Raw genomic sequence first — 24,457 nt, forward strand, 5'->3', positions numbered from 1 at the left:
TGTGTGTCTGAGTATCTGTGTGCGAGTGTGTTCTGGTGAATGCAAAATTGCGCGAAGCAAAAACACATGCATATATGCACACATGTGCCGTAATGTACGGCTGTCAATAGAACAGGTTCTAATTAGTGTGCGTTAACGGTGCTTCCTGTGGTCGCAACAGGCCTTCCTCTCTCCTACAATGGGTGTGCATGTGTGTGTGAATGAGCTAGTCTTCTCTCTTTTATGTTGTTCTTTTGCATGTTCTTTCGTTCACTCCCATGCAAATGGGTGTGTGAGTGTGTTTGTGTGTGTGTGCAATAAAATTTCATAATGGTTGTTGTAGCAGATAAGCCAGGACACCCACCCCACACCCCACACTACCGAAAATGTATTTCCAATAGGAAAAAGATACCCCCCAAAGAGGCGAACAGAACAGGAAATGAAGCGGAATCTGGTAACAAAAATAAAAACGAAACTCAACAAAAATCAACAACAATAAAATTGATAAAACTTTGAGGCCAAAAGTTCCCGTAAAAGGCCAAAAACTTTGCCAAATAAAGTGACCCAAATTTATTGAAGGAGCCCGCCCGCCCCCGTGAACAGTTTCCACCTTTTTTTTGTAGAAGTTATTCAAAATTCTAAAGCTGAAACCTCCCCCATCCATTCTTAAGTGATTTCCAAAGTGTTCCTTACATCTTTGTAAATTTTTTATTTAATCTTTCCTTCCACGAAGCTGTTTTGTGGCAAACGATTCAAATAAAATAGACTTTTGTTTTAATTATTTAACCTTTCAGACTATATAGTGATATATTTTCATATTTTTGGCTGACAACCCCCAAACAAACAGCTTATAGCTTCCAGCTTTTTTCCTTTAAATATTCATAGCATTTGTTGTAGCATATGAGGCCCTATTGTCGAAACCGAAACACTTAGTTTTTTTCTTAATATTCATGTACATTTTGTTGCAAATCCGTTGAGTTAAATCCGTGGAATTTTTTAAAATCTGGGTCCTTAAAACCATAAAACATGCCAACACATGCTGAAGAGGCCGTGTCCCCCCATTCCATATGACGCTGAAGAGTCACGTTTTTGACCCATTTTCACATGCTTCAGGCCTCGGAGCATAAAAGCTGTGCCTCATCTCTGGGCGGCTTTTGGGCCTTGTCGGGGGAACGCGTATTAACCATTGAATCCACTTAACCCACGAGTGGGTCCTAGTAGCATTGCCAGGCTCTGTCTCTGATGTAATTCCATTTGATTTGCAATGGTTAACCAGATTCCTGCCTGCTACAACCACAGACATTCGGCATTTTGCGGTTTCTAGTGTATGCGGCCCATTCCCCGTGCCCCATGTCACATATGTGGCATATGCCGCCCATGTATGGCATGGGTGCTTGAGTATCCTGTGTGTGTGTGTGTGTGAGTGTGTGTAAGTGGTTGGTAGTACTTGCCGCATGAATATACAGTGGCAAGTCAGTAAGTTTGATAGCTTTTGGATGTGCTGTTGTTGCCTCAAATTTGCCAGAGAATACCACTTTAATTTGTTTGTCTTTCGGTTCTCTCTCGCCAGTTAACCCATTTGTGCCCCAGGCCAGGGTCCAAGACCAGACCAGACTAGACCAGCAGATCAAATCGTTCTAACCACAATCAAGCGAATAGAAACGAACCGCAACATAACGGAAGTCCAGTCATTGAAATGATTGATTGAGCGATTGATTGATTTCCCGATTAACCCGCAAAAGACACCTAACCTCACAAAAATTATCACATAGCCACAGCCGATGCCTGGACACGTGCTTGGACCTCTGGACTAACGCTCAACTGAAACATCGAGACGCAACACCAACAGACTCATTTACTGGTGAGTCTTTTTTGAGGGGTGTTTCGGAGTAGCCTTGAGGCGGTTTGATCATTGGACCAGTGAGCGAAGGCTTACTGACAGAAGATCTTCAGCGAGAGGTTCCATCTTCAACGAGAGGTTTTTTCACAAGATGAACTCCAGCGAGACAGTCTTTTGCGAGAGAATCTTTAGTAAGAAGATATTTAAGAAAAGGTGTGACATGGTAGAACATCATCTATAATACCTTCTAGGGAACCAACGCTCTGAAAGACCTCTTTTGAACTTCCGAATGCTTACGCGTCTGGTCCACATGATCTTCAACGCTCTACTCCTGCAACCTGAGAACCCAATAAAATGTATTATATGGCAAACTTTTTTTTTGCAGCAAGCCCATTGGTTGGGCCCCACACCAAACTGGCCCATCAATTTTGGTTCTCTTACCCGCCACCGGGCGCTGGCGGCGGTTCCTCAAGTGAGTTTTACGGTTTTCGCATGCGAGCGCAGAATTTTGGCCCCTTTCTACTACTAAATACTAAGAACTACTACTTCTCCTCCTCCTCCTCTAACCTGCTCCCCCATTTCATTTTTGTTGTTTGTCCATCGGTGTCTATGTAATTTGATTGATCGATATATGAACGGCAAATCGTCCCATAGCCAATTGTCGCCCGCAGTCTCCTCCCCGACGGGCACTAGGTAATCCCCGCATGGGCAGCACTGAGCACCAGATGTGCTAAGCTGTTGATCTGTGTCCCGTAGCTTGGGAAGGGGACTGAAGCGAGTTGTCCCCCTATTCTGTTTCGAATTTTCGTTGGGTAACGAGTTTCTACTTGTTGTTTTTCCTTATTTCTTTTTTGATAATAGTGAATCACTGTATGACTTAGGCCATCCTATGAGTCCTCTCTATAAATCTTTGGTACTATCTGTAATTTCCATATCATATAATAACTACATAACATATAGTCTATATATCTGTACGTACGTATATGTCTGTATGTCTGTGTCCTTGTCTTGGTACGTTTATTGATAAGTGACTCCTCTCAAAACATACATATCTAAAAATATATATATGTATCTCTCTATATATTGTCGTGTATTACCTATGTAACCTAATCAGACATTAGCAGATGATTTCCCCATTTCGTTTTGGCATTACTTAGGTAAATATGTTACCATGTATATCCCACTTATATGTATATCATTTGATTGTAGTTAGGAACTGATAGCTACATATATAAAAAGTCCTCAAAATAACAAAACCCTAGAGTCAGAGCCACGAAACAAAAAGAGAGAGTTGTTTCGAGCTATTAAACGAGTAGATTGTGTAGCAGTACGTAAATATTGTAAGAACATTTTCTTATCAATGATTTCTATTGAGTTTTCTATGATTTTTCTTAGCTGCAGCTGTGGAAATTGTTAAGCAACAAATAAAACTAAAAAAAACAATGTTTTTTCAATGGGTTAAGCCAAGAAATGTTCGCTCAAGAGTCTTAAAGAAATATACAGTGATGCCCATCGCTGGTTCGTTTGGAGTAGTGATGCCCATCTCTGAATATTTCGCCAGATGGGCGGCACTCTTTTGTTGGCTTTCCCCGTGAAACGAGCTATACTTAAGATTTAGTTCCAATTCAAGTGCTAATAATTGAAGATTTGTGTTTTGTCTTTCTTTCTTTTGCTCTTCTTTGATTGTACCGTCTTTCAACACCACAACTATAACAACATCAACATCTCAACATCAACAAAAACAAAAATATATACAGTATAACAGTTGCAATTGTAAACGAATAAGGAATCAAAATATAATCAAAGCTAAAAAAACCAAATACAAAAGACAAAAACAGCAGAGAACGAGAGAGATTCTTCGTAAACCAGGGCGATCGATCCCTTTCTCGCTTTCGCTCTCGCGCTCTCTATTTCTCTCTCTCTCTGAAATCTGTTATCCATCTCTCTCTGTTTCGCTCTCTCTCTCTCTCTCTCTCTCTCTCTCTCTGTCTCTCTCGAATGAAACACACACACAAGACACTCAACGCACTCACCTAACGGTATTATAACGGATACGAATTCGATTTCGATTCGGCTTTCGGGTCTGCGGTTTTCGCGTTACGCGCACGGTTTTTGAAAGTGCTCTCTCCATAGAGAATATATCAAATAAAACAAAAGAAAACGAATTGAAACGAAACGAAATGAAATGAAAGGCAAGGAAAATAACAGGAAAGAAATGAGAAAAAACCGTTAAGCTAAAAACACGAATATCCGTAAACCCACAAATAAACAACAACAACAGTAACAGTAACAAAGTACAACAGTTACAACAACAACAACATCAGACACACTTTGAGGTAAGGAAGTAAGTCTTTCTCTCTCTCTCTCTCTCTCTCTCTCTGTCTGTCTCTGCCATCCCTCCTAGTTCCTACCTGCCCGTACCGCCATCACTTTCTGTGTCTCTCTGTCTATCTGTGCCTTTATCTCTGGTCTTGTAGTTGTGTTGGCAACCCCTGCCCTGTCCTGCCCCGCCCCGTCCCGCCCTGCCCCGGCCCCGGCCCCGGCCCCGGCCCCGGCCACCGTACATACATATGCCCCTTAGTGTGAAACCCCTAGTTGAAAGCAAATTCCGTTATACCGTTGACTGTTCCGTTACGTACTCGTAGATTTGGTTTTCGTTTCACGTTCCACCATCTCTCTGTCTCTTTCTCGCTCTCGCTCTGCTTTCCGCTAATGTTTTCCTTGAGTTTTTCTAACATATTTTCCTACCTGGTTTCCCTTTCTGTTTCTGTTTCTGTTTTTGTTATAGTTTGTTTTTGTTTTTATCTTGTAGAAAATTTTAGTTGAATGATAAGTCCCGCCGCCCCTTCCCCCCCCTCCAACCACCCCCTACCACGTACACGCCGAAGAAAAAAAAATTTAAAGAAAAAAAAAAACAAGAAACGAATGTTGTTTTGTGTGCGTGCACTGCTGAAACCCACTGTACGGGTACGGTGCGACGATGTGCCGTGTTTAACCGCAGATAAATCTGACAACGGGTGAACCGTTAAGCGGGTAAAACGGTTCAAGCGGGTTCTAGTCAAGGCTAACACGAGCCTGTGTGCCTGTGTATGTGTGCCTGTGGGTGTTAATGCCTTTGTGTGTGTGCGAGTGAGTGAGTGGTGGGTGGTGGCGCTACACTGAGCTCAACAAGTTTACCCCTCCAGCCTCCTCCTCCCTCTCCTCCTCCACCTCCACCCTCCATCCAGCTGCTGCTGCATGCTAACCTTGCTCATTGTGTGTGCGCACACTCTTGCAACCCACTGTGCATGCACTCAAATGTCGTATGCCGTATGCCGTATGCCGTATGCCGTATGTTGTCCATATGTTTGTGCGTGTGTGTGTGTGTGTGTGTGAGAGAATGTATATACTTACACGCGTTTGAAGCGGTTGAAGCGGTTAAACGGTATGCTAACGGGTAAACGGTTTGGTTCTCCCAAAGCTTAATAATCGCCAGACGCAAGTCGCTGAAAAAAAAAACCAAAAAGAAAAAAAAACCAAGAAGAAAAAAAAAAAACACAAGAAAGACAAGACGCGACGCGACGAGAGGCAAGGCGACGCAGCGACGACTAATTGGGATAGTCCCCGTCCCGGCCCGGCCCGACCCGGCCGTGCGCCGTTTTTGTTCGGGTCAGTGTCGTTTGGGTCTTTGCCAGCGTCGTCTGGCCTGCCTGGCCTGGGGAGAACTGAGAACGGAACACGGAGAACCATGTCGCCGCCGCGCAAGCTGAGCCGCTACCTGATGGCCGTACGCGGACGTGGCCAGAACCAGGAGACGGAGTGTAAGTAGAGATGCGATGTGATGTGGAATATGCCACAGAACACACCAACTTCGTGCCAGGCGATTGATGTGCGTTGCGTGGCGTGGCGTGGTGTGGCGTGGCTGCTTGTGTGGTATTTGCTGCTTGTTGTGTTTGTTGCTTGCGTGCGTGCGTGGGGGCAGTGGCAGTGGCAGTGGCAGGGGCAGGGCCAGTGTGGTACACCAGTGTACCAGTGTCAGTGCAGCACGGACATGGGCATGCTCTCGATGTTGTGGTGTTTGGCCTTGATATCCACCATATGTACATATTATATCCACGAAAATTCAGATGCTGTGATACTTTTGTGTGTGTAAACGCGAATGTAAATGCATATGTAAATGTAAATAGTGAATAGTGAATAGCCAGCATGCTGCTCGTTTCCCCCCATTTTTAGTAACTTTTTTTGGAGTAATTTTCTCTGCATGCCCTCGAAAAACGCTACGCTAAAAACATAAAATAACAGTAACAAATACCGTAACAAAAAACAATAACAAAAACTGTAAAGCCAAATATTGAAATCAGCTTCAACATTCGACTCTCTCTCTCTCTCTCTCTCTGTCTCTCCCACTCTCTCTCTCTCTCTCTCTCTTTATCTCTCTTGCGCTCTCTCCCTCTCTCTCTCTCTCTATCTTTCTATATATATCCGACAGACAGCAAAACTGCACAAAGCGACGAGGAGAAGCAGCGCGATCGACAGCGCAACGAGCGCGAGGCCAAAAAGGAAGAGCAGGACGCCATCAACTACAAGGTGAGTGGAGTGGAGTGGTGTGTGTGCTCTCTCGCTCTGAGTCGCTCAGTCTGTCTCAGTGTGTGCGTGTGCTAGTGTGTGTGTCGTTGTCGATGGTGCGTCTCTGTCTAACAAACGCGTAATTAGCGAAGCGAAAAGAAAAACCAATTAACAAAAGCGAAAGCAGAAAACAAAACAAGAAAACAAGCAAAAAGCATAACCGATAACCGATAGCTGATTAACGATTAACGATTAATGATAACCACCTGATATACAATAATCGATAACCCGATAACCCGATAACATGGCGGCTTAATACACAAACAACAATTTATAGTAAGAATGCACTTTGCAACAATTGCATGCAAACAGCGCGACAAGGACCAACGGGAGGCACGCTTGCTGGACTTTGAGATACGGCGTCAGCAGAAGCGCGAGGAGCAGAACCAGCAGCGCCAGCAGCAGCAGCAGCAGCACCAACACCAGCAGCAGCACCAACACCACCAGCAGCAGAAGGAGCAGCAGCAGAAGGAGCTCAAAGAGCAGTCGTCATCGTCCTCGTCGCACCACCATCCGCCCAGCGAAAAGAGTCCACCAACAGCCTCCACATCCCAGCAGCAGCAGCGCCAGAAATTGCAACTGAATCAGCAACAGTCGACGCAGCAGCAGCAGCAGCAGCAGCAACAGCAGCAGCAAGCCACCGCCAGTGGGAGTGGGAGCAGCAACACCCCCGTGACGCCAAAGCTACAGACTCCGCCACCGGATCGCTGTATACCGCCGGCATTCCGTAGCCGATCCATCGAGCGAGAGATCCATTACGAGCGCAAGCGTTACTCCACTCCGGAATCGGCAGAGATCAAGGTTTTTGCATAGATTTACTCCCATCCCCCCACAACCGCCTCTCACTCTCTCTCTCTCTCTCTCTCCATCCCTCTTTCATACTATGTTATGTACTTCTTGTGCTCTCTCACCATTTTGCACCATTCTTACTCATTGTTCTACTGCATTGCTGATCCTTTGGTTTCCTTCATTAGGAGCTTGACAGCACAGCATCATCATCGTCCATACAGCAGAACTTTGCAGCAGGCGTCAGCGGGGGCGCAGGAGCAGCAGGCAGAAGAGCGTCTGCGTCAACGTCAACGGTAGCCGCAGCGGTAACGGGTCAAACGACGACATTGGCGGGGCCGCCGGCAACAGCTGCAGCTGCCACAGCTGCCATCATTCCCATCTTGCCGCTCGGCGTTGCCACGCTGCGCGATGATTCCACCGAGTCCGAGCAGTCCGTGACGTGCGCACAGAACCAGCTGGATGCCTACCATCGCATCATGTGAGTAATCATCGTATATGCCTAAACACATATCAATCTGTCATAGACGATTATACTTAAGTACTTCTCAATGTACTCGTTATTCAATCGTTTGGCAGGCCATCACGTGATCTGCTCAGACACAATTATATCCCCTCAAATGACATTTTTCGGAACGCCCCATTGCATTCATGATATTATTTTTAAAGATATCTGGGTAGCCATTGAAGTAATTTATATGATAAATCGTATTATATATTGAAACGTTGCGTTAGAATGTCATGCAGTATCCATTGCTGTGACGAGTAACGAGTAACGAGCAGAAAGAGAAGTGGAAACGAGACAGATCCGCGAGCGATGACTAATTATCCATTAATTATCGTAAACGGATCAAAGAGGTGTTAAAATATGCTTCTCAAATAATTGATTAAAGGCTCACAAATTTATGATTAATTTTCTTAACGCTTTCGGATGGTTTGCTATACCTTTACGAGGCCATATCGCTTACGATGGTTTCTTCAACTGGGTATTCATATTTTTTTTTTTAGATATTTCTGTGTTATACAATATGTATACATTATTCTGCTTCTTTAGCCCTCAGGAACATGTGCAAATACTCGTATTTGAATACATCGTATACTTCTAGCTTTTTTGGGCTGTTGGCGAATGATTTGCATACTTGATGTATGTACATACTGTGTGTGCACATTTTAAATAAAGGCAAATATCTAGTGCGCACACACACAGTGGGTCAATAGAGTGTTTTTACCAAAGAGAACGTTCAGCAAGGTACATAAGTATGAACACTCGTATGATAGTTATTTGATTATACTTTTGATGGCCCTTCAACGTGATCTACTATCCGTTGCATTTAGAACGACATAAGGCTTTTCTTCAAACACAACAGAAAATAGTTTGCACAGTGCAAAGTCTTTACGGCCGCACTATTTGCACTATTCTACCCATTTGACCCGCACCAGAGCACCCCCGCAACCCATTTGCCTTTGACTCGAATAATTCAAAATGCTGTCGTTAGCATTCGGCCAACCTTCCGCCTAAGGTCAGCAGGCGTACATTTTTCCACTCGCCCACACTTTTCGCTGCGCTGCTCTCTCAATTTCTTACTCTCTCTCTCACTCTCAGAAAGCTGGGCAATGCACCATGCGACGACTGAAAGCATGAGAGAGACCAAGCTTTCAGTGTGGCAGTTTTTCTTGTTGCACTTTTCGTTGCATGGCCACACCAAATGCAAAAATGCATAGCAGAGACACAAACCACGCACCACACACACACACACACGAAAGGAGTGCAATTCTATGCTAAACGTCACGTATACGCAGTGTTTTACGCAAAAGGGTTTCTAATTAAGCAAAGCATGTACTTTATATATGTATAAAGTGTGTGTGTGTCATTATCTGTGTCAGTCTGGGGTAAACTGCTTGTAGTTTATTCATATATGTATCTATAAAATCAAGCATACGCAATGTGGAATGTAAATGTAAGTAATGTGTCTGTAATTCTTCAAAGAAAGTTCATTTTATTGCTAAAATCCATTTAGAAATAGTTGATGTTTCTATGATATCAAGTATGCGCAGTATTTTACTGCCAAAGATTTGTTTTTGCAAGGAAAACAGTTTGATGAAGCTGAGACTTTAGGTTTCCTTCAATTCAACTACTGTTGGGGAGCTTTTTTGAATGGAAAACTTTTCAATGCTACTAAAATGTTACTAATTCAATTTTGTTTTACTTAGACGCTCCTTTTTATAATTATTTATTACTGCATTTGATATTGAACATTTCTTTACGTTTTCTTACGTTATATTATAATTTTGTATTTATTATTTATTATGTACATATATTTGTGTATTATTATTTAAATTTTTATTTGTATAACGAATTTTTTAACATTTCTTAAGATATGATTATATTTCTCAAATCGCAGAAGTTTATTATTATTAGTTATTATTGTAAAAATAATTAAAGTAAATATTTGCTCGAATAATTCCTTTTGGGGAATACCTTATATAGGGCTTGTTAATAGAGTCATAATCTCTGGCCCATGCCGTATTAAGCGTAAAGTTCTTCCTTTTTGCAACTTTGTAACAAGAAGCGAAAAATGAGACTGAAAATATAAGAAAAATTCGAATAAAAGCCTCCTTGGCATTTACTTAATTGACAAATAAATCCGAGAACTCTGTCAAGGGTGGAGGCAGCATCAGCATCAGCAGCTAGTAGCCCAGTGCTCTAATTTCTTTTGAATAATTAAGGATACTGGATGTGCACCGGTTAGGGAATTCATCGATTGACACCGAAAGGAAACGGCACAACGGAAAGGAGAGCCGGAGAGCTTCTCTCGATGGCCGTGGGAGGGGCTGGCTTTGAGAAATCCGACCATTTGATTTGAATAGCAGCCAGCAGGCAGCAGACAGAAGATAGCAGACAGCATTTGGATATAATCAGTCTGGCCTCAAATTAAAATAGTTAATTTTTCATTGGGGCCAAGCTTTTAAACGTTCCCCCTGCCTTTCGGCCTTTCTGCCTGCCGCGGGTACATGTCTAGATGTTGCAGTTGCAATAGTTTTGCTTTGTTTGATTCTGGCCTGCAGTTCCGGTATCGCTCTCGTTGGCATCGGATCGGAGTTGTGTCTCTCCCTCTCCCTCTACCTCCCTCCGTCTCCATATCTTTTTGGCCTATATTCATATAGCGTAATAATTCGCGAAAAAACTCGTGAATAGCAACAGTCAACAGTCAACACTCCAGGCTCAAGCAGCTCAGCGCTCATCAATTAGTCAGTCAGACAGAGTAAGTGACTTATAATTGCCTGGGGAGTACTCGTACCCGTACCCGTACTTGTAGTTGTATTTTGGCAAAATTTGCCTCCGCTAAGTGTTCTTTAATGTAATGTACACACTCGTTTATGCACACAGCACTACGAGTATTTCTACGGGAGTACGAGTACTCTAAAGAGAAGGCAAGAGAGTGTGTTTAATGGCCTTTTGCAAATGACTTGTTCACATTTCATTCATTATTTATGTGACGGTCATGACTGTCGGCCAGACAGGTGCTGCAGTGTGGCTGGTGGCACTTTTGTTCCCAGTTGCCAGGGCAATGCACAGGCCAAGGCAGTGACGTGGTCTAGATGCGTGGATACAATGCAATAGTAGCTGCCAAAACGGAAACGAAAACTTTCTCCATTTCTCCGTTTCTCCAATTCCTTCATAAATCAGCAAAATGTTCAAATCTTAAGTATTTTATATTGATTTATAGTTTTATATGATTTTCAAACGATAAATGTACAGAAGAATCCTTTAAAAATAGATACAGCCCCAGAAAAATATAAAAAGAATGCTAGAAATGATCTCCTTAATACCATAAAAATACTGCATAAATACATACCTGGTATTGTTATATATCGTCTCTATCGACACGAATCAAAAGTCCTGTGCAACGACGCACAATTCTCTTTTCGATTCAGCAATTTTTGTGAATATCGCGGATTTTTGATTTAAAATTCAAAGTATGAAAAAGCGAGGAACCCTATTTCTCACAGCATATACACATCTTGGGTTAATGAGAAATTAATGTTTAATGGTAAACTAAAAATATACCTACTGTTAGTCGAGATTGGGGTTTTTTTTTAGGAGTTGAAGACTCTGGAGTATCTGAAGGAAATATGGTATTAAAAAATGGTTTTTAAATCAATGTGAATCAAATTATAATGTTAATTGGTTAAAATAGTTGAGTTTCGATCATTTTTGGACAAAAACCTCGGTACAGAATTAATGGGAAATGTTTTTTTTACTGACTTTGAGGTTTTTTTATCTCGGTGTAACTTTCCATGGAAATCTATTACTAAATATTGCATGCAATCCATTTAGATTCTGGACTAAAAATGGATTCCCATGGTTTATCCATGGATTAAGCATTTCTAAGAACAAAAAGCATTGCCTACTTATTGGGGCGAAAACCGCAAGCCCGTCTTTAAAGAGAGAGAGAATTTAAAGCTAAATGTTGGTTCCGACTTTAAAGATCAAACCCTGAAAAGATAAACCTATTAATGCTACAACATTTATATGCGTATGTGTAAGGACATCGTAGTGTTGGGAATACTGAAGTGACTGGCTGACTGACTGACGGTGGGACTTGGGACCCAAAGCCGAAGAGACAATCTCATAAAAAACACGCATTCCCATCTATCTACACACACACACACACACACACACACACGGAAGCCCGCACACATGAATTGTCATTGCAGCACACTTGAACGTACACCCACACACACATAAGACTCGAGCACATGGAGAGTAGAGCAGCAGCAGCAGCATGCCGGGCGGGCCAACAGCTAGCCAATTTGCTGCCCGTCATTGAAGAGAGTGCAGGGAGTAGACAGAATAGGGACGACAGTGTAGTGGGAAATGGCAAGAGAAGAGCAGAGGAAAGATAGAGAAGAGTAGGAGACGGAGACGGAGGCGAAGGCGAAGGCGGAGACGGAAAAGTGGAAGCAATTGAGCGAGGGAGGGTAGGCGGCATATTGATGGTGGGCTTTTTAAATTGGGACACGTGCGTCGGCTGCAGCTCCCCTCCGAAATTCACCACAAAAACAGATAGCCAGCCGAAAAAAAAGCTCCGCATTCTCCGCTCCGTTCTCAAAATTGCGCGCGCCCAAAACATGCTGCTCTCTTGAACGCACTCTCTCTCTTTCTCTCTCGCTTGGGCATTCTCGCTCTGAAACTTTGAAAGGTTCAATGACGAAGCAGGAAATACCCTAGACAAGAACAGAACTGAAGAATCTATAGATGGTATATGATATTTTAAGAAGATTTAAGAGAGGCAATGCAAGCCATATGGGAATTAATACGATAGTTTTCAGAATATTGAACGTCTTCAGCATGAAGCCATGGATGTCTCAGAGTAATATGTACATGTACATATTAATAGGTACACGTTGAAAGTTTTCAATAATAATCAGTTATATTGTATATATTGATATCAACGTGAAACGTTTTTGTCGAGGCACACCCTTTGTACTCCTCGGATGGACCCTACCTTGCTGGCTATCAAAGGGTATATGCCGCCGCCTCGAGCTTCTGAAAGTTTTCTCCCCGCCTTGTCATGTTTTATTTTCGTTTTGTTGTTTCTCTTCTGTTTCCTTCCATTTGGCGAAATAACACGTGCACTTGTCTCCCTTTCTTTGCTCTCTTTCTGTGTGTGTGTGCCATTCGTTACCGTTACGGTAGCCCCAAATGCTTCTGCCTGCTGCCCGCCGTCTACCGAAGGTTCTGCCTGTGGTACTGCCACTGCTTTCGCCTTTTGGCCATCGTCGTGGTCGTCGTTGTCGTTGTCGTCGCATTCGCAATTTTCGTTTTAGCCGTTTAGCCAGCTTGCCGATTTCGGTTTTCGGATTTCGGCTGCGGGGCCCGAAAAATATTCGTGTGTGGCGCTTTCCTTTCCTTTCCGTCTTCATTGCGGTGTTACGTGTTTCGCGTGCCAGACCGACGCGTCGCGCGCGCTCCGAGGCGGCGTCTATTGAACGAAATTATTTAATAATAATTTATAAATAATTGTAAAAGACGAAACGCCAGGGGCTCTACATATAGTAGCCAACAAAAGTGCCAACCGATCAACATACAATATATACATAAAATACATATACTTTTCGAATCGAAATTCGCAAAATCTCTTTTGACTTTTTTTGTATTCTTGTTGTCTGTTTAGTGCCAAAAAAGATTTCAATCTGTGGGATCTTTGCTTTCAAAATGTGTAAAATACGAAAAAAATATATCTATGATTATAACCGATTGCTGCTGAGTGGCCAAGGATGTGCCAAGGCCTATGGTTGCTCTGGCTGCACAATCGTAAACACGGTTTCACAGTGGGTCTGGTCTGATGCCCGGACTTGATCTTGATCTTGAATATATATCTATATATGTAACTACGAAATTGCAAACAAACCTCTTGTTTATTTATTTTTAGCGACTTTCGTAGACACAAATCGAATAATATATGTGAAATATTAGGAAACCATCTGAATGATGTGTCCAAATCGAAAGTTTTTTGAATTTTAAACTTGAAGATATATATTAGATGTATATATTTTTAGATATCGACCTGCAGTAATTTGTGATACGGGAACACCAAATATTTTTGAATATTTTATTAAACTTAAGCAATCAATCTAGATTCCAAATAGCGAATTTCAAGGGGAATTTGTTAGACGGAAAATTCGTATAGAAAACTTTATTGTATGGAGGATCGTAATAGGTTGTAGCGCTCTATGAGCATCCTCTATGAGGAATCGTCATTGAATTTTGATTAAAAATCTGCTGGAAATGTCTGCCTTTTGGCAGAAGCCAATGCACTTTGTGGCTAAAGAGCAGTCGCCCCACAAATCCCCCCAAAGAATAATACAGAACACTCGAAATTTGTTTGGAGGAGTCTCCCACTGTGTTTGCATATAAGTATTATACATATACCCATCTCCAGCAATGAAACTAAATATGGGTTAGTCTTTATCTCAATGGGAGAGAGCAAAGAGCACTGCTGGGGATACAAAAACAACATCTGTGCCACAGTGGCAGCCAGCAGTGTTCCCCTGCGGATTTGCGTTCCAATTTCTGGTGTGGTTGTATTCCTTTGGGCCAAAACAAACACACAAAAAACCCAGAACAGAACAGAACAGAACAGAACACAAAAAAAAAAGGAAGGAAAGAAAATGGTTCAATAACTCCGCGTGCTGAACTTTAATGTCGTGTGAATTGCATTAGAGCCAGACAGAAACCGAGCCAGAAGCCGAAACAGAAACAGAACCAGAAACAGAAACAACAGCCACACAAGAGAAATTGTGTTTAGTAAGTAATTACCCAGTCACGCCACTTGCTTTTGCGCTGCATACCCTCTGTGCACTGAGAGGCAGACAGAGAGAGACAGAGGGTATGCTCGAATTGAGAGGCGGGCAAATGGTTTGCTTCATGTTTGCTCTATAATAATAGTAGCCATCAAGCTATTGCAAGTATCTGATCTTCTGGATCCCCTCTTACTGTACATTTTGTGGTAGAAATACCCATTAGTTCCGGCCCTGGAAATGGTAGTTCAGATCAGAGACTACCTTTTATCCAGGGTATTTATGGACTCGCTATTTTCATTCGCTGTTGTTTGGCTGTAAGTTTTATTGTGGTGTTGTTCTGTGCTTGAATTGTTGTGCCCTGATATCGATAAACCCCTACACACACACACACAAGTGCACACTCGCATTGCCTTGCCCCTGGTACAATATGTCTGCACTAACCTTGTTGATTCACTTCCGTCGTCGCCGCCGCTGATGGGAATATAATGCAACCAAAAGATTTGGCTATTATGTAGGCAGGAAAGGGCCGGGTGGAGTTCGTGTGAGAAATGTAATTTCAATATGACATGCCACGTGTCACTTGATCTGGCTGCCGATAGGCTGTGGTGGCAGGGCAATCGTTGTGGTAGTTGCATAAGGATCGTAATAACGCAATTAGCAGCGGTTTTTGTTCGCTTTGAACCCTAATTCTGGGAATAGAAGAGTTTGGAAAGGGCTCTAAAAGAGAGGTTGCTGCTTTAAGACCAATCATCGTTCTACTTGAGAATTGTTGTTGCAAATCAGTTTTGGAGGACCTTTCGCACACAGACAGCCTCGGAAACCTATCTGCAAACATGCAACGAGTGGCGCACACATCCCGTTTCCTGTTTCCGGCATCCTGTTTTGCCTTCATCATTTCATCCTTTCATACTTTAGTCAATATCCTGGGTCTGCTTTTGGGTTTTATTCAGCTGTAAAATGGTAAGGAAAAATGTGAGAGAGGGGTCTCCGTTACTCTCATCCGTTATCCGTTCTGCCCTCATTCTTCATCCGTTTTTCAACATTCTTTATCCCCAAAGACTAAATCTCTTCCGCTCATCTTTTGTCCCCATTCTTTATCCCTTTTGTCACTCCGCCTTCATTTTATCCCTTCTCGTCTATTATTTATTCCTTTTCCGCTCACACTTTATCCGCCTTTGCTCATTATTTACCTCTTTTCCCCTATTCCTCAACTCTTTCTTATTCCTTGTTCTTTTGTTGTTCATATTTTATCCATTGATCCTTATTCATCCGCTATCTATTATCCGTTTTGCATCATCCTTCATTCTTTATCCTCCACGCCATCATTCTCCGTCACTTATCCTCCATTTTGTATCCCTTTTGCCTCATTCTTCATCCGCTATGCCTGAAGATTTTCATCTGGTTTTCCCCATTATTTATGGCTGTTCCCTCGTGCCTCATTTTTTATCCGTCTTCCCTCATTCTTTATCCCTCTTGCCCCTTGCCTCATTCTCATCGATTATCGAATGTTTTATTCACACTCGGATGCACATCCGTGCTCCCATATTCATATTCGTTCGTGTATTCGTATTCGTTTTCGTATTCGTATGCCCGCATATTCATAGGCCAGGCCGACGTAGGCCGTAGGCCGGTCACTCTGGGAATCGAGTCAGTGGGTCAGGGCAGCAGCAGCACCAGCAGTTGCTCTCCCGTTCTCTCCTTACCTCTATTCTCTCCTCCCCTTCCCTCCCTTCCCTTCTCTGTCCTCTGCTCTCTCCTCTGGCCAGGCCTGGCCACAAAAGGAAAGCCCCCATCAAAAGGAGAGGAGGCAGGCAGCAGAGAGCCAGAGAGTGAGAGAGAAATGCGGCATATCGACCGGTGTTGGTGTCACGCCATGCTGCGGTTGTTAAAAAAAAAACAAAAAACAACAAAAAAAAATACATCCACTCTTACACACGCACACACATGCATATACATATATGCATACCATATGTACACAAGTGTATGTGTGTGTGTGTGTGTTAGTATTTTATACATATTTATTTTATTATTTGCACTTTTGGCTACGTGCTGCGCAAGTGGCAGAGTCGGCCAAAACGGAATTCCAATTGGTTTGCTTTGTTGCTGGGCTCTCGCTTTTGGCCTATGCCTCAAAACCCTTTTAAGCCACCACATGAACACAAACACACACACACACACACAGACACAGACACAGACACAGACAAATGGCAACATGCACATGCATGTTGCAGTTGCAAGTCAAGGTTGCATGTGGGATGATGATGAGCCCGAGGATGATGCAGTCAGTCCCAGAGACCGAGCCCAGTGCCAGAGAAAGCCAGCAGCAAACTGCATCAAATTGGATTTTCATTCTTCTTCTCTTTTTGCTTTTTTGCCCTTCTCCAATACCGTTTCTCTCACCCAAAGGGTATCAAAGTTGCGCTTCATGCGGCAGGGCCCCTCGGTCATCAGCCTGGGGATCCGTCTTGAGGGTTTGGTGTTGCTCTGAGAGGAAATGAGGGGAAAAGTGATGCAATATGAGGGGGGGGCTATGTTCAGTATCCTTTTGTGGTCTCTCAGGAAAACGACAGAATAAAGGATCGAAATCGGCAATCCTATAGCAGCCATAGAAGTTATGGCTTCATATTCTACTTGGGGGAACCCTTCGATCCATTAAGGGTATCCAAATCCTCGATCCTAGTCCTATTCCTTCTGCTGCTGCCTGGTCTTCTTTGTGCCTGTGCCCTGGGCACATAATTAAGAACCAGAACCAGAACCAGAAGCTGACGCTGTAACTGTTTTTGTTGCTGCTGCTTTAATAAGCTTGTAAACAGCTTAGGCTTTCGGCCTTCCCATTCACTCTGTCCCTTGACCAACCACCCCCATCCTCAACCCCTTTCCGGCATGTGCTGTTTGTGCATGCTTTCTCGTGTCAAGGTCAGAGCCATCGACGACCGACTACCGACTACCGACGAACAACAACTGCCAGCAGCTAAAAGATAATCGTGAATGATGCGATTTGAGTGCAGACACCAGAATATCAGCGAGACATTCGAACAAACAAATAAACAAACAAACGACACCGACCGTATTGTTGCAACAGCAATAAGGCGATGAGACAGAGAGAGACTTGCAACACAGAGAAGGAACTGTCCGACGATGTGTACTTCTGTCATCTGCCGCGTGCTGCATTCCAATTGCATTGCATTGCTGTGGTTTCCTTCTCTGCTTCATACCCCATACCGTGCCCCATTCCCCATGCCCCATGTGTGGCATGCACTTGGAATGCGCCAGGAATAAGACGATTAAGTGACGACCAGAGCTCAAGTACTGGCTAATCGGTGGAGAAGCTGCTTGTGTGGCATCCATAAAAAGTAGTTTTCACCATAGTTTTTATATAATAGAAAGATGATTTCAGCTTGGAAAACTGTTTCGATTCTGATAATCTGAGGTAATCCAAGTTTAAGTACTGCTCAGTACCGACTCGGCTGTGTGCCTCGTTTAATCAACGCTTAACTGGTTCTTCTGCCAACTGATGATCCATCCTTGCTCTTTCCATAAGGGGGGAGGGGACACTGGATAATGGATAATGGGGGAGCACTTAACGTTGATCTATCGGGTGGGCCATCAGCTCCTGTGCCTGATAATCTCATTTATACGTTTATATGTCGAAACACCTTAACATCCACACTTGTGCGATAATAATCAAGGATAACAAGAGAGCTTTCGGGACGAGTGTTCTTTTGTGTGCGTGTGCTTGTGCATGTGCGTGTGTCTGAAAGTTTCATTTGTAGATTAGCTGCCATTGTCTCTTGGGGCACGGCACGGCACGTATGAGTACGTCCCGCAACCATCCTCCAGATAAGCTATTTATTTAGCTGGAAAACTTTTGCCACTTGTTCGTCAACTTTCTGAGACAAGAGCGGGGGCTACCGCATGCCGTGAAAACTGGTCATTGATCCCAGAAGTAGGCTATGCTAAAGTGAAGTACAAGCCCAATTAGGGCTGAGACCACGACTCCCCGCTCTCTCTAAACGGATTACCTGTGCGTTGGCCGTTGCATAAATGTCAAGAGGTCGTGCGGGAAAGCTACACATGCTCAAATTCGATTTAGTCGATAGCAATAGAAATTCAGACAGATAGACCCATTCACTTGTCAATTTGGTGAAGGCTCGGTGAAGCTCTTAACCAAATCCAAGTCCAATGTGGAGCTGACAGCCAGCCAGTCGAGCAGCGAGGCCTCGGCTGGGAATCATTGTCAAGGCTGGGGGCTATAATTAAACAGTCCGCCCGATAATTGGAAATCAAATGCTGTCCGCCTGCCAATACGAGACTGTGCTTATGCTTTCATGCCCACACACGAGTCGGATCGGATTAGAGGCGGCTAAATTGAAGAGTCTATTTTCGACCCACTCGTCTGTATGGGCCTCTGCTCTGCTCTTGATCTGTGTACTACAGGTGTATGCTGTGTGCCATATGTATGTTTAGCGGGTACGACAATGATTAGACCATGTTTACACAAGTCTTACGGGGGGTGGTGGGTGGCCCCGCGTACACCCACCATTAAGTGCAAATCGAAATGGAATGCGACAAAGTTGCAGGCGGTTGCTGCTCTCTGCCGCACGGGCGAGTGTGGTGAAAAGCTTTCTTCGCTCTCTTGTAGACTTTCGGCCCTCTCTCTCTCTCTCTCTCTCTTTTTGGTCTGCTCTTTGCTCTATGTTTCGTTTCATTTGTTTTGCTTTGCTTTGCTTTGCTTTGTTCTGTGGGGGCCTCGGGTATCCCCCACTTGAACTTTTAAGAAAACTTTTCAATCAAGATATCGTGGGTTTCTTTTTTGGTATGCTATTGAAAGCAGAGACAACAGACTCCAGGCACTATCTTTCGACGGGATTACATATATGTATTTGTATATATCGTATAGTATATCGGGCTTGAAATAAGGAAAAGTCTTAAACATGAAAATCCATCAAAACAGCAAACTTTTATCGACTGGACTTTGCCTTAAAGATGCTAGAAAAGACATTTCCATTGTGATTTGTAGTCCAGTTTTAGTAGGATATAAACAAACAAAAAAACACCCATGAGAAAAATTGTAGAAAATTATAAAAAACTCAAGAAAATCAGCAGCAATGGCGTCCAGTAGTGTCTAAACAAAAAAAATCAGAAATAAAATAACCGGAAACGGCCGCAGCCGAAAGCTAAAAAGATGTCCATGGCATTGTGCAACCTGAACAGCGACGGCAGTCAGGCTCCGCCGCAGCAGCCGCAGCAGCAGCAGCAATCGCAGTCATCACAGGCTGCCGCTGCCGCTGGCGCTGCCACAAGCGCCGCAGGAGCAGGGGCAGGGGCAGGGGCAGGACACACACAGGAGAGCATACTCGACGCGAGCAATGCCACAACGCCGCTGCTGCTGGGACACGATCAGGGCGGCAGCAGCACTGCCGGAGAGAGAGCGCCAGAGAGAGAGCGCGGCGGCGATGTTGTGGATGGCACTGCAACATCGATACCCATGCCACTGGAAATGGTAGGAGCTGTGGAGCAGCACCAGCAGCAGCAGTTATCGCTGCCAACGCCACTGCCAATGCTCAATGGCAGCCATATAATGATGGCATTGCCAGGCGGAAATTTGAATTTTGTAACGGGAACGACTGCGCAGGCAGCCGTGACGCAGCAGCAGCAGCGGATGATAAGCAACGGCGCAGTTGCGCCCTCGACCAATGACAGCAATAATAACAATAACCCCAACAACAATGTGGACAATACGAGCGACGACTCGAATCCGGTCACAATTTACAGGTAATGTAAGGGAAAGGGTGCTGGGAAGAGGAGGCTCGAAGCACTTCCGGGGTGGGAGATCACAAAACGAGGCTGAAAATATTCATGGCAATAATTAAGAATAAATGGCTTTTTCCTTTCGTAAAGTAAATCCATAAACACAATTGGAAGTTGCTTTCAATATCAATCACAATCAATTACTTATCCAACTTAACAGAATCCTAGGAAATACAGAAAATATACATACATATATGCACACCCTGCCTGGGTAGTTCAGGGTCCTGCAGAACACGACTCTGAAGGCGAAAATACGGGAAAAGAACTGAATGGGCCAACATTTTTGTATTATGTATTTTCACATAAATAGTTATCGATTAAAATCACATTTTCTTGTTGGACTCATTTTTTGGACTAATTTTCGTTAAACGATTAACAAATACACAAAATAGGAGGAGCCAAAGTGAAAGAAAAACATTCAAAAGCACTCTGATGGGACTGCATTGTAAATTTACTTAAATTGTTTAACTTTATACAAGTTACAAGAAATAATTTCTGTGTTAACAGCACATGGCTTTCTCTACCGATCAGCTGTGGTAAACAGCTGACAACCTAACAGTGGTGCGCTCTGTTAAAAATTGTATCACCGGCACAACTTGCTCAGCGATCAGTGATGTATATGAGACAACAGTGCTGGTTATAGCCGGTTAGTCACTAAGACTTTTACGCATAAATTCATGGATCATATGATCATATGATTGTCTTTGGCTTATACCGATAGCCAAAACATCGACAAGAATAAGAAGAACGTAAACAAAGCCGCTTAATACTTCGGTTTTATGAAAGAAATGTTCCAATTTGATGGGACTAAGAATGCAGAGTGGACGGACATGGTTTGCAAAAGCGTCTATTTCAGAAAAAAAGTCGGCACGTGAAATTCAAGGTTCGAACCTAGCCATGCATCAGTCGCGGCTCACGCGTGCGATACTTCACTGAGCGTTGATCAAGGCTGTTATGTGGCGGCTAGAACTATATTATTTTATCCCATGGTGCACTGGATGTCAAATATCTCACTAAAAACTCGTACAAGCTGTTTAGTGCATAAAAGCTGCTGCATTTGGCAAAGCTTCTTCGAATTCACTCAATATTGAGGGACATTGAAATAATGTCAACTCTTAGAGCACTGAACCGTTGACGTTATAAGTTTGGGAGAAGATCAGTTTTAAGTAAAGTATTTACTAGATATATTCACATCCCATTTGTAGCCCACTTTCTGATATATTGTGTTCTGTTCTACTTGCAGGTGCCGGGCTCCAATCGCGTCACTTGACTGTATGGAGGAGTTCAGTGGTACGGGCGGTCATCTTGATTTCGGTATCAAATTTCTCACTATCAAATAGGCTTATCATTTACGTTGATTCCTTTCCGAGTTACGGATTGTTTTGACTGTCTTGCCTTTGAATGCTTTCCCACGATAATCGCATGGTCTTTCTTTTCTTTTTTGAGCATGTCATATTTATCGATAGCTGTAGGCTTTTTTTTGTAATATTATTTTTTCTTTGGCAAATTACCTCGCCATCAGAAAAGTGCGGGGGCAAAAAAAGAACTTGTAATTAAAGTTGTAATTTATTTTACGAAACGAAAACCAAAACAAATCGCGAGGCCGGGGGCGTGAGTGAAACATTTTAACACCCCCACACCACCAACACATTCCCAATGGCACTGCCGCAAGCCGCATGCCACACCGCACCGCACGCACGGACGCACAACACGCACCGGAGGCACGCACTCTGCGGCGGCAGAGACCAAAGGCAGGTGGCAATAAGGAAGGAAGGAAGGAAGGAACCAACAGAAGAATGTCACTTTTGTTTATTCATGTTCATTGCATGTCGCTGCTGTTATTGTTGCTGTGCTTGGACCTCTACCCTGCCACAGCCGAGCCATTAGCCACTCGATAATACTAGTTTTTTGGTGGCATTTTCATTAATTTCCTTGAGTGCAGACATCAGATAATGCATCCATTTGTAGAACGTTGGATAAGTGCAAATCAAATACAAACTAAAACTAGTCAATGGATAATCATATGGGTACTCCACTCAACCGAGTCCAGACATTATTTAGAGATCGCCTTTGGCGTAAAATCCTCAGAAAAGAAAGAATCAAGTGAAACCTACCTATTTCGTATGTTTCGGCACCGAGAATCGAGTCCTCCATCAATGTACTGTCCATCCTTTCAGTAACTTCTGTCTCCAGATCCGTTTGATCTGCGATCTGTGTAGGGTATCTGGTGCTTCGGCATTGTATTCGTTAGACGCTTGCCTGCTTAGACGCTGTTCATAATAATACCTAATTTTTTCGTACGTGTTAATGTTTGTGTTGTTGTTGCTGTTGCTTTTTGCACGTCTTTTTTTGTGTGTGTGTTCCTTTTGTTCCTCGGACACACTCGAGCCCCGGTGCGAAGGCCTCACTAACGAACCGCTCCCTCTGAAACCGAAACCATTTCCATGCGGCACGTGAACCGACGATGACTATGTACCTGGGAATTCCGTGGAGCGTAGGCCGCTCGATAAGTCTCGGCTCGAACCCGGCCTTGCCGCTGCGCCACGGCTCGACACCGACGCCGGGACTGCGGTACAAGAATCTGGGCAAGAGCGGCCTGAGGATCTCCAATGTGGGCCTGGGCACCTGGCCCGTCTTCTCGCCGGGCGTCAGCGACGAGCAGGCGGAGGCCATCCTCAAGCTGGCCATCGAGAGCGGCATCAATCTGTTTGACATCTCGGAGGCCCACTCCGAGACGGAGATCGGTAAGATACTGCAGCGCGCGGGCTGGAAGCGTACCGCCTATGTCATCACCACGAAGGTCTACTGGAGCACCAAGTGAGTGGACATATCCCTTCATATCCCCTCACACCCCTCATATCCTTCATTCCGTGTCGATCCATCGCAGGTCCGAGGAGCGGGGCCTCTCGCGCAAACACATCATCGAGTGCGTGCGGGCCAGTCTGCAGCGCCTGCAGCTGCAGTACATCGACATTGTCATCATCCACAAGGCGGATCCTATGTGCCCCATGGAGGGTGAGTGTCTAGGGTCCTGTCCATTCTGAGAGCATGCCATAGGAAAACGTTGTAATCCCTTTTTTGTCGCTTGCCTGCTGCCCCTCAATTCTCCCACAGAAGTGGTTCGTGCCATGAGCTATGTGATACAGCAGGGTTGGGCTATGTACTGGGGGACGGCACGATGGAGCCAGGTGGAGATCATGGAGGCCTACACCAACTGCCGGCAGTTCAACTGCATCACTCCGATCGTGGAACAGTCCGAGTACCACATGTTCTGTCGCGAGAAGTGCGAGCTCTATCTGCCCGAGATGTACAACAAGATCGGGGTGGGCCTCATGGCCTGGGGTCCCTTGTCGATGGCCCTGAGCGACACCCAGAACGGGGACAAGATCTTTCTGCCCAAGGGCTCGTTCAAGACGAAGAGTTTCTCTTGGACCGAAGACGAGATCAATCGGAATGTGAGTGCGATCTATCTCATCAGTCAATCGACTTTTTACCAACTATTCTTGGATGCTTCTATTACTATTTCAGGCCGCTCTCTCGCCGCAAGGCAGCTGGGGCAAGGACCGTATCGAGGAGGGGCGTCGCCACTGCGATCGACTGCGCGACCTGGCCGCCCTGGCCGAGAAGCTGGGCTGCAGTCCCACGCAGCTTTCGATCGCCTGGTCGCTCAAGCACGAGCCCGTCCAGTGCCTTCTGCTGGGCGCCACCTCTGCCGAGCAGCTGCACCAGTCTCTGCAGTCCCTGCAGGTGAGAGAAATACATTAAATTCCAAGAACTTGCACCTGATGATGCCATATACATAGTGGAAAATTAAGAGCCCATATTTCTTGGGCCCTTTCTAATGATTTATTTGGACCTGTGGCTTGTGAATTGATTGTAACTGTATTTCAGCTACTGCCGCGCCTGTCATCGAGCGTAATGCTGGAATTGGAGCGGATATTGGAGAATAAACCGGTAAGGCCGCCAATGATATCGACGCTGGCGCTTCGGTGACAATCAGCCTGCCCGCAGGGGCCGCTCAGCCTGAGCGGGGGAGGTCCCTGCGGCGCCGATTCGCCGAAGAATGTCGAGGATGAGGCCTTCATCGAGGAGGTGGACGCTGCCAAGGATGCTGCGAAGCAGGGTTTC

General features: G+C 44.4%; 1 protein-coding gene across 3 annotated transcripts; it reads left to right on the plus strand.

Moving 5' to 3' along the window:
- The first annotated feature begins 5,374 nt into the window (after positions 1-5,374).
- LOC108164750 (voltage-gated potassium channel subunit beta-2) lies at positions 5,375-24,347 on the plus strand. Of its 3 annotated transcripts, none has more exons than XM_017300649.2 (10): positions 5,375-5,619; positions 6,288-6,385; positions 6,737-7,225; positions 7,399-7,691; positions 21,573-21,643; positions 22,828-23,146; positions 23,217-23,344; positions 23,447-23,784; positions 23,858-24,076; positions 24,221-24,347. In XM_017300649.2, exons 1-10 carry the CDS (start codon positions 5,547-5,549, stop codon positions 24,320-24,322), a joined length of 2,130 nt encoding a protein of 709 aa, XP_017156138.1. In that variant the 5' UTR covers positions 5,375-5,546; the 3' UTR covers positions 24,323-24,347. The 3 variants fall into 3 exon arrangements, with proteins under 3 accessions (XP_017156138.1, XP_017156136.1, XP_017156139.1); XM_017300647.2 differs by having other exon boundaries at positions 5,383-5,619; positions 23,444-23,784; XM_017300650.2 differs by lacking the exons at positions 5,375-5,619; positions 6,288-6,385; positions 6,737-7,225; positions 7,399-7,691 and adding exons at positions 13,034-13,237; positions 19,473-20,293 and having other exon boundaries at positions 21,573-21,619.
- The last annotated feature ends 110 nt before the right edge of the window (positions 24,348-24,457 follow it).

The sequence above is a fragment of the Drosophila miranda genome, chromosome XL (assembly GCF_003369915.1).
Source record: "Drosophila miranda strain MSH22 chromosome XL, D.miranda_PacBio2.1, whole genome shotgun sequence".
Taxonomy (NCBI): domain Eukaryota; kingdom Metazoa; phylum Arthropoda; class Insecta; order Diptera; family Drosophilidae; genus Drosophila; species Drosophila miranda.